A 14,960-nucleotide genomic window follows, 5' to 3' on the forward strand; every position below is an offset into this window, starting at 1 on the left:
GACTCTGGGATCGTGACCTGAGACAAAGTCAGACACTTAACTGACTGAGCCACCTAGATGCTCTGTATGTATATGTTTTTATAGTGCATCTTTATAAACCTCTTTTGAGGAAAATCCACATACTACTTAACCTCCCCCACCCCCTGAATCGCCTAGCAAAGTTCCTTAGAGTATAACCAGTTTTTGTCCAGTATACCTGGTCGGATGAGGGATTTTTAATGCTACCTGTATGTGTAAAGGCTATGAGACATTGATGCCAATGATGATCAGATGTTAAAAATTCTCATGAGGAGGGCGCTTGGGTGGCTCAGTGGGTTAAGCCTCTGCCTTCATCTCAGGTCATGGTCTCAGGGTCCTGGGATCGAGCCCTGCATCAGGCTCTCTGCTCCGCAGGGAGCCTGCTTCCCCCCCACCCTCTGCCTGCCTCTCTGCCTACTTGTGATCTCTCTTTCTGTCAAATAAATAAATAAAAAATCTTTAAAAAAAAATTCTCATGAGGAGAATAGAGAAAAACAATTTTAAATCACCGCTGACCCAGGGAAATATGAGAAGTTTCATACATTAATTTTGTAGCTTCTCAACATGTTGAATTGAAATAAATAGATGGATCTTAGACACAGCTTAAGTTCTTTTAATGGTGGCATGATGATGGAGAAAGAGATAGGTTTACATAGTCAGATCTTTTGAGTTCCCATCCAGCTGGATCTGGGGAAAATTACTCTATCTTCTGCGTCTTCCTCACTGTATAATGGGTAACAATCATCACCACTATATAAATAAAGATTAATTTTAGGATATTTTTAGATACAGATAAAAAATCCAATTAAATTGGCTTAATTGACCAGAAAATTTACTGGCTAATGAACTGACAGGTCCAGAGGTGGGGCTGACTTCAGGGTTGGCAGACCCGGCAGCCTGTGGTCATCAAGGAGCCAATTTCTCTCCATCTCTGTTCATTGCTGTCTTCCAGTGTTAACTTCATCATAGGGCTCTTTGTGATGGCTGGAAGTAATTGGGGCTTCCTAATTCACATCCAGCCAGATAGAGTGAGAAAGCTTCCCCACAGGAGCCAAACAGAAATTCCAAGTTTCCTGCTGATAAGATCACCCCCGAACCCATGCCTGGGGCTTTGGTATGCCAGGTGCTGATTGGCATTGATCGGGATTTGCCTGGATTAGTAATCACGGCAGGGAGAGGGGTGAGATCCGCTGGGTCCCAGAGCAGCCCTCAGTGGGTCATCTGCGGGTACACAGCCAGCTCTTGGTCCGCGTGGTACTGAGTGGCTATAGGGAGGAGGCCCGTGATGTCTGGAACCTGGACCCTGAGTAACTGTGGTGAGGATTAAATAAAGTAGCATATATAAAGATCTCGGGGCAAGTGGATGCATGAGGATTGTTCACTTCCCCTTCTGCTTTGTGTTGCTCTATCTATTTTATTCTTACTTACAAGGCACAAAAAAATGTTGGAAATTTTTTTAGTCCGACTTCAAAGCTCTAGCAGATGGTTTTGGTTTTGAATGACCTTCTATAGTTTTCACTGTTGGGTTAGGATCTGGATTTTCAAATTCACATTTGGCTTTGATATAAATTGAGTGGCTCTACTTAAAATGATCTTAAGTACAATTTGTATTGTGTAGGCCATGCATGCATAGGGTAGGAAAAGATTTTTAAATGGAAAATGTGAACGAGTGCTTTTAGATCTTATTAAAACCTGTATATGCACAACAGCAATGATGGTAGTATTCATTACCGATCACAGTAATATTTCATCTCTTTTCGAACATTCTTCATGCCTTTCTCTATTAAGATAAAGGTGACCTTCAAGCTATTGAAAAACTTAGGAATGTATTAGCTGATGTCATTGCCAAAAGTGAATAATAAAAAAGATGGGGCTATTCACACTTGATGAAAAATAATAATATTTCTGTGGTTATTCTGTGAGGCAAAAGGCAGAAATAAAGCGGCTCTGTCCTGTGGCATTCGTTTTTATTATAGAAGCAATTGATAGCGAAAGCAAAAAAGCAAAGTTATAACACTGATTTTCTGTTAAGTATGTAACTGAAGGTGACAAAGCATGCATTCTTATTTTTGTGATTGAATATCTAGTCAACGGTATTAAAGCAAAATTTCTAAGACTTCTCAACTTTCATTTTCTGTTGCATAATAGTTAAGATACTATTTCATAATATTTTATATTTGTAATTTAAAAACAGGGCTTACAGGTGTGCCTGGGTCGTGCGTTGGTTAAGCATCTGACACTCTGTTTCAGCTCAGGTCGTGATATCGGGGCCATGAGATCAAGCCCCACGGGCCTCTATGCTTAGCAGGGATTCTGCTTGAGATTCTCTCTCCCTTTCCCTCTCCCCCTCCCTCCTCTCTCTCTCTCTCTAAGATAAATACATCTTAATAAAAAAATAAATAAAAACAGTACTTAAAAGTTATCGAAGTAGTGAGAATAAAAAATGAATGACATGGTTCCTGTTCTAAAGGATCCCATAATCTAATAAAGAAAGCAGACATAGAAATAAAACATATATGCGGCAGTCAGTATCCGTATAGAAATTAATAGTGTGCTATTGGTAAAAAATTACAACAAAATTTCTTCTTTAATGGAGTCACTTAAATCTAACTTGGGCAATTTGATACCCCGTTTGTGGCCTCGACGTTTGCCGGCCCCGCAAGTCATCTGTTACTGTTGGAGCCGTTTTGCAGGTTTTACAGACGGAGTCACACCCACGAGTGAGTCCTGTAGTTAAGTGTCATGATCGGCTTTCAGAACCAACCAACCAGAAAGACTAGACTGGAGATTCACATCAGAAACTATCAGTAGGCCTGTCACCGCTGTGGGGGTTGTATTATTTCAGGAAACTTTTGTTTTTACTATATTCATCTATAGATACAGATACTGAGTTTTGCTATGCAGTGAGCTCCTTACTCTGGGTCTTGGACAAAAAGGTTTGGAAGCTGCTGGGCCCGCTGCTGGGCACCTGGCTTCATATATCGGGCCGGGGGGTGGGGTGCATCCCGGGGCAGCTAGCCCAGGACAGCACGTTGATGTCTTAGTTCTCTTACATGTATCAGCTGAATTCGGCACTGCTGCTTTCTTTCATGACCCCCTTCCCCAACCCCAACCTCTCTGGGCTCTTGCAGTGACCTCCTTACTGCCCCTCAGTGGCCATCCTGGGAGCCACTTGCAGCCGTAGCCCAGGGTCACCGTCAGCCAGTTGATTGGGTCCTTCGGCAGTGTCAAGTCCCCAGAACTTGCGGTCCCGGGTCACATGCTTCCATTGCCCTTAGAATTAACTAAGAGAAGCTTTTGGAAAAGATAGGTTTTCTTCCCACCAGTGCCAGTGCCTTCCTTAACCCCGCATGCAGAGTCTTAAGTCTAACAAGGGCTCTGGGATTTTCATTTTTGCAGTAGTGCTCAGTTATTTCAGTGCGGGTGGTCTGAAAATCACACTTCAGGCAACAGTGTTCAAGATAAAGGCACCAGCATAGCTGAGTTCTGGTGAGAGCCCTTTCCCTGGTCCATGGTTGGCACCTGCTCCCTGTGTCCTCACAGAGTGAAGGGACAGGGAACTCTCTGGTGTCTCTCTTAGAAGGCCCTAGTCCTTTCACAAGGGCTCTACCTGCATGACTGAACCACCTCCCAAAGGGCCCGCCTGCTAATGCCGTCACTTCCAAGGAGGTAGGATTTCAGCGTATGCATTTTGAGGGGATGCAAACATTTAGACTGTGGCCTAATATCTTGATATCTAAGATTTTTTTAAATCATAATTTTAAATGGGTACAAAATTACAAAATGGGATGATATAATTCTCTGTATTTTAAATATTGACATTAAAGCAAAACTGTTACGTAGCTTTGTATCCAGGGTAATCCACAATAACAGTGATTTGATAACAACCACAGTTTAAAAAGTATAAGAACCTTTAAAAAGTATAAGAACAAGCACATCTTTAGCAGTTAGACAAGTTGCATCTTTCCTTTCTCTCCAACGATTTGTACTTTTCCTCTTGTCAAAGAGAAATACAGCTGGGCACTAGTTAAAGGCAATAAAGACAGATTTTATTTAGTGATGATAACTACTGCAGCAGGAAGGACAGGGCTCGCTCCCGGAGTTCAGCTTCTCCAAACAAAAGGCAGGAGACTTTCAGTGCTGGGCTGTGCCAAAGGACGGGCCCAGCCGGGGTGGGGTGGGGTTGCTGTGTCCGTGGACTGGAGCATCCATGTTTGCTGATTGACACTGACCTGGAAGAGAAACCGGCTTCTGAGGGCTTTATGACAGGAGATAGTGGGGCGCATTGGAGCTGGGTACTCGACCCTCCCACAGTATCCGGAGCAAGGGCAGGTTTTCTGAATGTTTGCGTTTCAAAGAGATACTTCCAGGTGATAAGAATATAAGAAAAAGAGTAAGAACTTATTCTGTATTGAGTTATTGTTTCAGTCATGCATTTGATCAGAACAACACAGATATGTTAACTATTGATAAACAAGAATCCTAAAATTAAAATTGTGTTTAAAATATACCTCTTAATGAGATGCATAGGGCTTTAAACATTGCTTTTTTAATTAATTTTTGTGCCCTTCGATGAGTGTTACTTATTGCTAGATTGAAATTGCATTCTACATCAGTTCTTTATATTTTTATGGGTATGAATATTTAAAAACCTTGTTCACAGTGGTTGGGGAAAGAGTCTGTTGTAGGAGTGCCTCTCAGGTGTCTGCCCTCCGTTATCAGCCAAAAAATCACATCATGATCTATGGTTAAAAACTATTTTTAATGATTTATCAACTGACAATTCTATTAGATCTTTCATAAATTTTGTTGAAAGTACAAGAACTGGAAACCTTGTGACATGAAATAAGAAACTCATTATCTAGTTGTTGGAGTCCTGTCACGCACCAGTATCTTCGGTTGTCCCTTGTTTTGTGCTCTGGAACTTTCTAGACTCCAGGACGATGTGGGAGTCAGATTCAGGAAGAGTTGTGATGCATGTCTGTCTTATTTAAGGGAAGCGAGGCCTATGTGAACGGCAAGCTGAGAAAGAGAATAGGTTTGACATCTTGACCTCCAGAATGTTCTCAAGATCAGTTCTAGGACAGAGGATTTGGGTGAGGTGAAGATTTAGAAATGGATTCCCTTAGACCCATCTGCACTGCTGTACCTTCAGAAAAGCTTTGTGTTGTGCTGCTGGCACACGTACCCCAGCTGAGAACCACTGGCCTCAAGAACGTGTAAGTTCCTCCCGTGGCACCCTGGGGACCCAGCCCCAGCCCGCTTCTGCGTCTCTTCCCCCGAAGGACAGTCTTCTCCCCAAGCACACACATAGTTTCCCTTCCGGCCGCCACAGGCTTTTCCTCGCTCCTAGAACAGTGACTGGGTCTGGTGTGGGAGTTAGACCGGAGGAGGAGGCATCCAGCTTTTCGTGGCAAGTGGTCTGAGGGGGCAGCCACGGGCCATCAAACTCCTGGAATTGTTTGCTGTTTTTCCAAAAACGCTTCTTCCTTTTTTCCGCAAATACACTGTTAGCTGCTGCTGTGCACCCGCCCCTCGGCTCCCCTTTCTTTGAGGCAGTGAGCTGCTGGGATTGGGGGAGGGTATTCTGAGAGTCTTCTAGAGTCACAGGCACAGAACACTCTCTTTTATAAAAGCCTTTTTAAAGTTCTCGGGCTGCTGTCTCTGCCGGCAATCTACGCCACCCGCTTCGTCCACGGGAATTATGCTCAGTTTTCATGTCCTGGTTCAGCTTTTACCCTCCTTCTAAAGACTTCCTTGCCTTTCTAAGACAAACTTCTTTTTCTTGATGCACCCACGTCCTTTGTTTGTACTCGTTGCATTTTATAAGCACTTTTCTTTGGCTTTGGCTTTCCCAGGATGATGGATATTCTTCCAGGTGGAGGTCGTGTCTTCATTTACCTGTGTTCGTCCTGTGCCAAGGCCAGGGCTGACATGTGGTAAGTGGGGGAGTGCCCATGCTCGAAAAGGAGGAGGGAGAGATGGAAGATTCTCTGTCTTCCTCGCCCTCTGCCGCTCCCTCTGCTTGCGAGTCTGTTCTCTCTCTCTCTCTCTCTCTCTCTCAAATAAATAAAATCTTAAAAAAATTATCTGCTGAGCAAAATTGATCAGCTGAGGGAAGCTGCAGATGAGGAAAGTTGTCTCGGTGAATTTTGGGTCAAGCCGTCACCTGAAAACAGTAGTACTGATCCTGTCAACTTCTTCTTGAGCTCCTTCTGCTGGCACCTTCCCAGCTATGGTGGTGAAGCCCTGTCCCATCAGCCTGACAGAGAGGCCCTCCGTGTGGTCACTGCTGCTGGGTTCCTCCCCATCCCCTGACGGCCCTTCGCACGCACACTCTGTTCCAGCCAAGCCAGCCGACTCCCAGCTTCCCCTCTGTTCCTCCGCCCTGTGGCTCTTGGAATGCTTCTCTGGTCCCCATGCCTCCTCAGGGCTGAGCATTCCCCTCAGGAGGGGCCGCTGTTGGCAGGTGTCTCCCCGCCTCCCTGCCTCCCCGCCTCCCCGCCGCTCACTTCCAGGCAGGACCAGGCTCCCCTTCTGAGGCCTCTACCGTGCCTCCTCCTCACCCTGTGGTGTTTTGTAAGGATCAGCTGCTTTGTCTTGTCTTCTCTCTCTTTCTTTCAGCCTAGCCTTTCATTTTCCCGGGGGCAGGGACCTGGTCTAACTCTGTGTCGCCAGCCCCCAGCCCAAGGCGACCGTACAGCATGCGTTCACCAGGTGTGAGTCAGAGCAATGCACGCCACGGGATCGCCAGTTCAATGTCCTTGTGTCTCTCCTGGGCGGCCGCGCTGTGCCGATAGCATACATCGGGTCCCAGTTGGCTCATTCATTTGTTTCAAGTCCTTTAAAATATCCTTTTGCAGTTTTAGTCTCCCCAGGCCTTCTCACGGGAACAGGTCATTGCCAGGTCCATGGCGAACTGGAGTCTCTCGGCCCAGTCCAGACCACAGGTTTCTAGGGATGCCCGGAGAGCATGTCACTTCACTGCGCTTCTCAAGGTTCTCTTTCCCCTCCTCTGTAGATCAGAGTTGAGGGATTTAAGAGTTATTTTCTATTTGTCTGCCATTGCTGGACATTGTTTAGGCGCCAGGAATACAGAGATTTTAAAAAACACAGTTTCTGGGATGCCTGGGTGGCTCAGTAGGTTTGCCATCTTCCTTTGGCTCAGATCATGATCCCACAGTCCTAGAATGGTGTCCCGCATCGGCCCCATGCTCTGCGGGGAGCCTTCTTCTCCCTGTGCCTGCTGCTCCTCCTGCTTTATGCTCTGTCTGACAAATAAGTAAAATCTTTTAAAAAAAAGAAAAAAACCCCCACACAGTTTCTAGCCTGGAGGACCTCCTTGTTTAGTCAGGGAGACGTACAAGTACCTGGATGATTTGAATGTGGTGTAATTCTTCTTTGATAGAGGTAGGCACAGAGCGCCTTAGGAACGCCTTGAATGTTTATGACCTTGGGGAGGAGATATGTCAGGGATGCGTCCAGACGTGTGAGCTCGGAACGGACTCTGAAGGCACAGATGAAGGGAGGCTTGAAAAAGAATGACATTTTTTACTCCGATACCTACAGGTTCATATTTTTCTTCAAAATAAGATTCTTCGACAGTGTGTTTTCAAACAGCAACTGAATAAGGCATTGTTATAGAATTGCAATCCTCAGTGTACGTGTTGCCTTCTAATTCCTGTACCTCAGATTCCGTAACCAGCCTGGCACTCAAGGCCACTTACGGTTTATTCTCAATTCTCCTTTCCAACTAGAACTGTTTAATATTGTAGATCAGGGGGTCAACCAGCCTTGGCCCACAGATCACATTCAGCCCCCTGGCTGTTCTTGTTATAGCCCTTAGCTCTGATTTGTTTTTACATCTTTTTAAAGGATTGTAAAACCAACCAACCAACCAACCAAAGACTGTGTAACAGAGACCATTTGGCCTGTCAAGCCAGCGTATTTTCTCCTATTTCTAACTGCAGTGCCCCCTAGTGGTTATACGTGTATCATATACCACGGGTCCCCCCTCCCCCCAACTCTGCTTCTGGTCTTCTTCCTTTTAAAAATTCATTCACTTCCACATTCAACAGATTGGGCAGTTGTTATGAATGAGCCACCATTCTGAGTTTCGGGTTCTGGAATATAACAGCGAGAGACAGCACGTGGAAACATAACATGTCAGTTCTGAGGAAAAACTACTACAGGGCAAGGGGAGAGAGAGGGACACCGGTTAAGGGTGCGGGGAGGGCTAGCTTCTCTAGAGTGGTCAGGGTAGGTCTCTCTGGTGAGGTGGCATTTGTGCTAAGTCCTGAGGAACAACCGTGAGGATACCTGGGGAGCATCTCAAGCAGAGGGACCAATGTGTGGAAAAGCACAGAGGGACTGCACGGAAGTCTGTCTGGTGTGGAGCAAGAGTGTCAAAGAAAAGGGAGGAAGAAGGATTAGACAGGGAGGTGAGGGAAAGAACAAATCTTAGTGGGCTTCATAGGGCTTTGAAGACTGAGTTTTTACTCTTAGTGAATGGGAAAGCCGTTAAATAGATTTGAGCAGAGGAATAACACAGTCAGATTGAGGTTTTTTGAAATATCACTTTGCTTCTGCGTAATGCTGGAGTACCCAGTTTGCCCCAGGATCACAGTGGCTTAACACAATGAAGGTAGATGTTCCGTCAGGCTTCTGACCCAGTGAGAGACTGTAAAGGGCTCTACTACAAAGCCGCTAGGCGTCCAGGCTGATGGAAGCTCTCCCGTCTTGTGTTGGTGCCATCTGGGACCCGCACTGTGCGGACTGTCGTGACTGGGAGAGAGTGGAGGCTGGTAATGATGCGTGGGAGTTGGATCTTGCCTTGGCTCAGACTTGCCTCTGCTCAGACTTCTTGGCTGGAACGTGGCTCATGGTAGTTGCAAGGGGATTGACAGCTGTGGTGGGGCCCGTGGGATGCGTCTGTTGGGTGAGCACTGTGCTCTCTGTCCTGTCAAGAGACCAGTTAGAACCAGCACAGGACAAGAGAGGCGCTGTGGCTTAGCCCTGAGGGGTGGCCTTGGACGTGGGGGAGACTGGGTAGAGTCCGGATGTCTTTCCAAGGTAGACTCAGTAGGATTCGTGGCCATCAGGGATAACTCCTCAATTTCTTCCCTTCCCACCATCTTGTTTCTTACACTAAATTTGATTTCTTTGAGCCTGGATCATGTTTTCTCTCATTTTTCCACAGGGCCTATAAAATAGGTGCTGAATACATACTTACTGAGTACCAGAACAGTTTTGCCACTTAAGTTTATTTTACAAAATCTACATTAAAAAAAAAAATAGTTACTATTTGCTGTCAGGGAATATGTTTTACAAAATCTTTGATTTCTCGTTATAGAAATATGTGTATGAATGATGTGTGAATGCCATGGGCTTCAAAATAGAAGGTTGAAAATAAGAGTACTTTGTGGCTGCTAAAGTCAGTGAAGAAATTGCAGTTTTTCACCCTGGTGGTACATTTGTCAGTCTTTTTGTCTTTTACTGTTTGTTTTCTCTATCATGGAAGAATTTAAGGAAAATAAGTCTAGTAGGTTTATTCTGTGCGAAACTTGTATTTTTTTTTCTTTTTTTAAGTGGGCTCTGTGCCCAGCTGGAGGCCAGTACAGGGCTTGAACTCATGACCCTGAGATCAAGACCTGAGCTGAAATCAAGAGTTGGTTGCTTAACCAACTGAGCCATCCAGGTGCCCCAAAACTTGTATTTCTTAATCTCACCCTATAGTCTTTCAGTGATAAACCTGTTTCTATAAAGAGTGAAAAGCTTAAGTGTCCAGTGAAGCAAAATGCCCAGTCCTTCTATCCTCTGTCATAACATCACTCTGCCTCTTGTACAGGCCCCAGCTCCCTCAGGAAAATTAATTTACGGTTGCATTTGTTTACACTCCATATTCTTAGTAACTGTTGGGTTATTTAGTTACTTTGAAAGATTATTAAAAATAAGGGGTGGAAAGACTTTTCTGATAACGTTGGTGATGAGGTCCAATTATGTAAACTCCCAGGAAATTCACTTGCCTCCAGTGGCCATTCTTTGGCCATTCTGTAGCCGGTTCCAGGAAAACACAGATGTCAGTGCAAGGCCTAGACTCAGTATTGCTGGGCAGCTGGAGGCTCCATGTGTAGAAGCCAGTGCTGATGCACTTGGCCGTTGGGGCAGATGGCCTGCTGGTGGACGAGCCCGTCTGAAGAAACAGATGGGTCCAGGATGACTCGGATGTGTCTCACTGTTGAAACAGGAGTTGGAATGTGCCTTGCCAAGAAGAGAGGAGAGAGCATTTTGCTGAGAAAAGATACCTAGTGACACCAGGAAATGATGAAAAGTTGGGGTATATGGAGCTTTGAGTGGGGCTACAATTACATTTGAGACTAGAGGGGTAGCTAGAACCAACTCATGGAAGTCCAGAAGTACCGTACCAAGGGATTTCCCAAGCTTATGTAGAGGTTTTTTTCTAGAAGGGATTACATGCCAAATTGATAGGAAGAAAAATAAGACTGACCGGTAGCAGGTGGACTGTGTACTCTATCAGTTGGTCACATTACAAGTCAGCTTCAATTTGTTGAAGCTTATGGCGGGTAGGGCATTTGCTGATTGTTCTACACATGATCTCATTTAAATTCGGGAAATGACATTGCATGGTAGATGACATTGTTCACATTTCACACATGCGGTCAGCTTGCCTCGTCCCCCAGCAGTGAACGGGAAGCAGGGCGAGTGCTCTTCCTCCTCACCGGCAGCTCCGGAGTGGCTGACAATGGCACAGTAAACCTTTGACAGCCACGATCGCATCTGGACCTTCCCGGGACACAGAGACCACCCGTTTCTCCCAGGACGCTGCTCCCTGGACGTGTGAATTGCCCGCCCTGTCCCTGCTCTCTTGCTGGTCCGTGGTTGAAAGTCTTCCACACCCCTCGGTCAGCTGGGAGAGAAGACATTTGAGCAGCTGGTGTAGCCAAATCGTCCCCAAACCTGGCTTTCTTGAGGAGACAAATATGAGTGAATAGAAAGAAAGGGTTTGTTCCACCATGTTCTTATTTGTCTTCGCTCCTGTGGAGCATCCAGCCAGCGTGTACCCATCCTCTCTGTCAGAGCCTGTGAGGAGGGGGACGCGGTGAAGTCGGAGCTGTGTGATGTGCGGGGAGAAGGCAACCAAGGCACTGGGGCTGGCTTTTACTCTTGTCACTCACTTCAGGACCCCCAGCATATCCCAAAACCTCCCTGGGGCTCAGTCTTTCCATCCACGTGATGGGCAAAGTCAGGAGGGCTGTCCAACTCTGCAAGTTCTATTATCTTCTATTTCTCCACCACAGAAGAGAGTTCACAGTATATGTGAGGGAAGAGAAAATTGTGAGGGATGCTTGCCCGTCAGTGGGGGCTTCTGATTTTGTTGTATGTCACGAGTGCTTGGAGGTAGCAATCTGGCTACAGAGCTTACTGGAAGCTGCATTTACAGGGCACACGCTTAGTTACAGTTCAGTGGAAATCGTACTTTCCTAAAGTCACTTTTTACCCATATGAATATGGGGTGAAGAAAATGTCAGCCATCTGCGTTATACAACATGAATTCTGATAGAGTGACTTGGAGCCGGTGGGAAATGCGAGGTTGGGAGGGGCCGGCCTTGTGGCACGGCCACCGACGCCATGTTGTGATGCCCATGGCACTATTCAGAAGAACCAGAGACACACAGTAACTGATTTTTAAGAAATAATAGTGAAGATTTTGTCCTGGGACTCTGTTTTTATTTTATTTATTTGAATTAACACAACACCCTTTGAAGGCTGTAGTAAAAATGTGCTTGAGTGGTGGACATGACCCTAAATCTAGGATCCAAAGCAGCACAAATCAGTGGGGCCTGAAAAGGCCCAACATGGCTCCCGGGTGTGTGGTGCCTCCGTCAAGACGGATTACATTTAGTCGTGAGGCCAATATTTTTAATAATATTAGAAAAATATGACTCCTGTATCCATAACAAAATGACTGTCACATATCAGAATTCAATAAATACTTGGTAGGTAAAGAAATGAATATGACATTATTTTAGAAAATTTGGAAAGTTGAGAACAAAATTGCTCATAATCCCAACACATCAACATTAAGTCACTAGTGTGTATGTGTGTGTGTGTGTGTGTATTTGTGTTCAACTGTACACACAGGGTTAGCTTGGACTTTAATATAAGCATGGCATATACCATTTTATGATTTCTGATTCCTAAAATTTAACATTTTATGATAAGCACTTTCCAAATTGCTATACTGGTTTCATAATTCTAATTTTAATGATGGCATTATGTTGTATCTAGTAATTGATCGTAAGTTAGTTACCATTTCTTTTATTATCAGGCAATCAGATTGCTTTTGAGTTTTCATTTTATAGTCTTCTTCCAGTTAAAATCTTCATGCCTATACTATTTTTTTTTCCTTATAATAAATTATCAGCACTGGTCATTGTGGTTGTAGAAATGGCTGCTCCTTTCTTCACTGTAACCAGTACTCTGTTTGAATGCTAGTTTCCTCCTGTCACCACCTACTTTTGCATATTAGCTTAGCATTAAAAAAAAAAATCTGTATTTACTAATTTAATAGCGCCTCTGCTCCCTCATGTTGTTGTTTTCCTCAGCGAAGGAAAGCTAATATCACATAAGCCTGTTCGCTGGTTCAAGTCGTCTGCTAACCTTCCACTTCGGTTCCCTCTGCCTCTCTACTGTCTCACGAGACACGCCGTCTCTGCTAGCATGCGGCTGGCTTATCTCACTGGTCCGGTCCCTTTCTGTGTTGCAGCTGTCTGTGCAAGCACGGAAGGAGATGACCGAGAAGGCCGTTCAGATAGTCAAACATTTTATTGAGAAGCCGCGGAAAAGAAATTCGGAAGACGACATGCAGGAAGCCAGGGACTCGAAACTGACCTACGCAGACGCCCTGCATCATCTGGAGAAATCGCTCGCTCACCTGGAAACCCTCACCCACAGCTTCCTTGTTTCTCTGAAGACGAGTGAGCAGGTAATGAAGTGAGAACTCGGCCCCCGCGCTCGCTCGCTCCGAGAACACAAGCACACGCTCTCCGTTCTCCGTGCAGGCCATGGTAGTGGTTTTGCTAGGGTCTGCAGTCTTGCAGATGTCTTTGAAGATGGTCCTCAGCCCTTTGTCTTTTAGCTTTTTCCATCTGTCTTGTTGTGTCTTGTTCTATCAGTTTTCACTTCTTTGGAAAGGATTTGAGGCCACTTAGGGGATTTAGTCTCTGGCAGGGCGGAGGTGGGAAGGTGATGGGGCGGGGGGAGTCCCTGGAGTTGAACCCAGGGTGGGTGCCTGGGGGAGGGAGCAATCACTGAAGCTGAGAAACCATCAGGACAGTGGTTTGCAAGCCCGACAAGCTGGTAGGCGTTTTGCTCTCTCAACTGAAAAATGATAGATTTTTTTTTCCCTCTGTCATTGCTTCAACAGGTTTTTTTTTGAGTCATATGCACTCATTTTTTTTTTAAATGTCTTATTCCCAATGTCATTTTATTATTGATAAGAATTTTTTTGGCTAGTAAAATTTTCCCTACTTGGTTTCCAGTTGCAACCCTCATGGTGTCTCAGAAAATGCTCTCAGGAGAGTGGGGAGCCACTGCCCGTGAGCGGACGGGAGGCCCAGTGTGTTAGAACAGCTCAGGGAAACCCTCTGTAACCTTTGTAGCTTTTCCTCTGTACTGTCGCAGCCAAGAGAGTTTTAGCTCTTCTTCTCCATAACTGAGAAGCTGACAGATCCATCCGTAAGTGGTTTCATATAGGTGAAAACAGTGTTTAGATGTCTAAGTAATTTTGCATTTGCCCCTTTAATGTGGATGGTAAATGAAACCATAAGTGGCCACTAATCTCCCTTTTCTTTTTCTCAAACCATACATATTGATTGAATTGTATTCTTGGCTTGTAAAGAACTATTCCTGATAGAAAGATGGGTCAGTGGAGAGCAGTTCAGATAATGAACAAATGGAAGGCTTCAAAATTTGTATGAGACTCATAAATGCCAAGCCTTCATGGAAAAGATGATGGGGAGAATTCAAAAGTTTGATAGCAGTTTTATTTCATTTTGTGTTTTTCAGTGCTTTTAGCCTGTCTAATGAATCACATTAAATGATGTACAAGCAGTAGAAAAGGCTTTGCAGGGAACAGACTGGCTTCACCAACCCGGATTTTATCCTACTGACATGTACGGTGCTATAATCCGTAATTATGAGAACTGGGGTAAAATTGGAATTCTTCAAGTCAACGTGATTATACTTATTAGTATAAAAAATTAAATACTTATCTTATTTTTTAAATTAAATATACTGTGCTCAAATCTGGAGAATTGTCATTCCTCTCCTTGGAACGAGTATTGTCTTTGAGTGACTGGAAGAATGGATATGAGGCCAAGGGGATCATCAACAGAAACAGCTGTTGGTTTCACCGAGGCTGTGATTTAAAGCTACCAGTGGCTTGTAAATGCCCTTCCGTCAGACCACGGATGGGCCGAGACCGCAGACTCCTGTGGACCTGTTGTGCTTTTATTCGGGCGCTTTTCATAGCAAACAGTGGAGATCACTTTCAGCCTCATACATTTGTCCCTTTTACGGTCAGGCCTTAATTTTAACCTCTTTTTTGTTGTATACCAGTGAAAGAAGATTCCCCTGGGCCCTAGGTTTAGTGTAGTCTTAACTAGAGGCCTTTGTCCCGTGTAGGCCCAGGTCCCTCCTGCTCAGGACGGTCGCGAGCCGCTGCTCCGTTGCACGCACGGGCACCTTCTTCTGTTAGAAGTTTCACAGCAGAGAGAAGAGTAAAATGAAATGTCCTGTGCCCAACTCCCAGCTTCAGCAGAGATGACAACGTGACCTCTGTTCATGCACACTCCCACCTACCCTAACGCCGCCCCCGTGGATAATTTTAAAGAAAATCCTGTTTATTGTTTTACTTTATC

General features: G+C 45.0%; 1 protein-coding gene across 2 annotated transcripts in view; it reads left to right on the forward strand.

Moving 5' to 3' along the window:
* Positions 1-14,960, forward strand: part of NBAS (NBAS subunit of NRZ tethering complex) — a 322,741-nt gene that overhangs the window by 254,460 nt on the left and 53,321 nt on the right. For both annotated transcript variants that reach the window (XM_044262053.1, XM_044262054.1), the window contains exon 45: positions 12,806-13,024. In XM_044262053.1, the coding sequence (XP_044117988.1) occupies positions 12,806-13,024 (219 nt within the window). The remainder of the gene's footprint in view (positions 1-12,805; positions 13,025-14,960) is intronic.

Source organism: Neovison vison, chromosome 8 (genome assembly GCF_020171115.1).
Source record: "Neovison vison isolate M4711 chromosome 8, ASM_NN_V1, whole genome shotgun sequence".
NCBI classification, from domain to species: Eukaryota; Metazoa; Chordata; class Mammalia; order Carnivora; family Mustelidae; genus Neogale; species Neogale vison.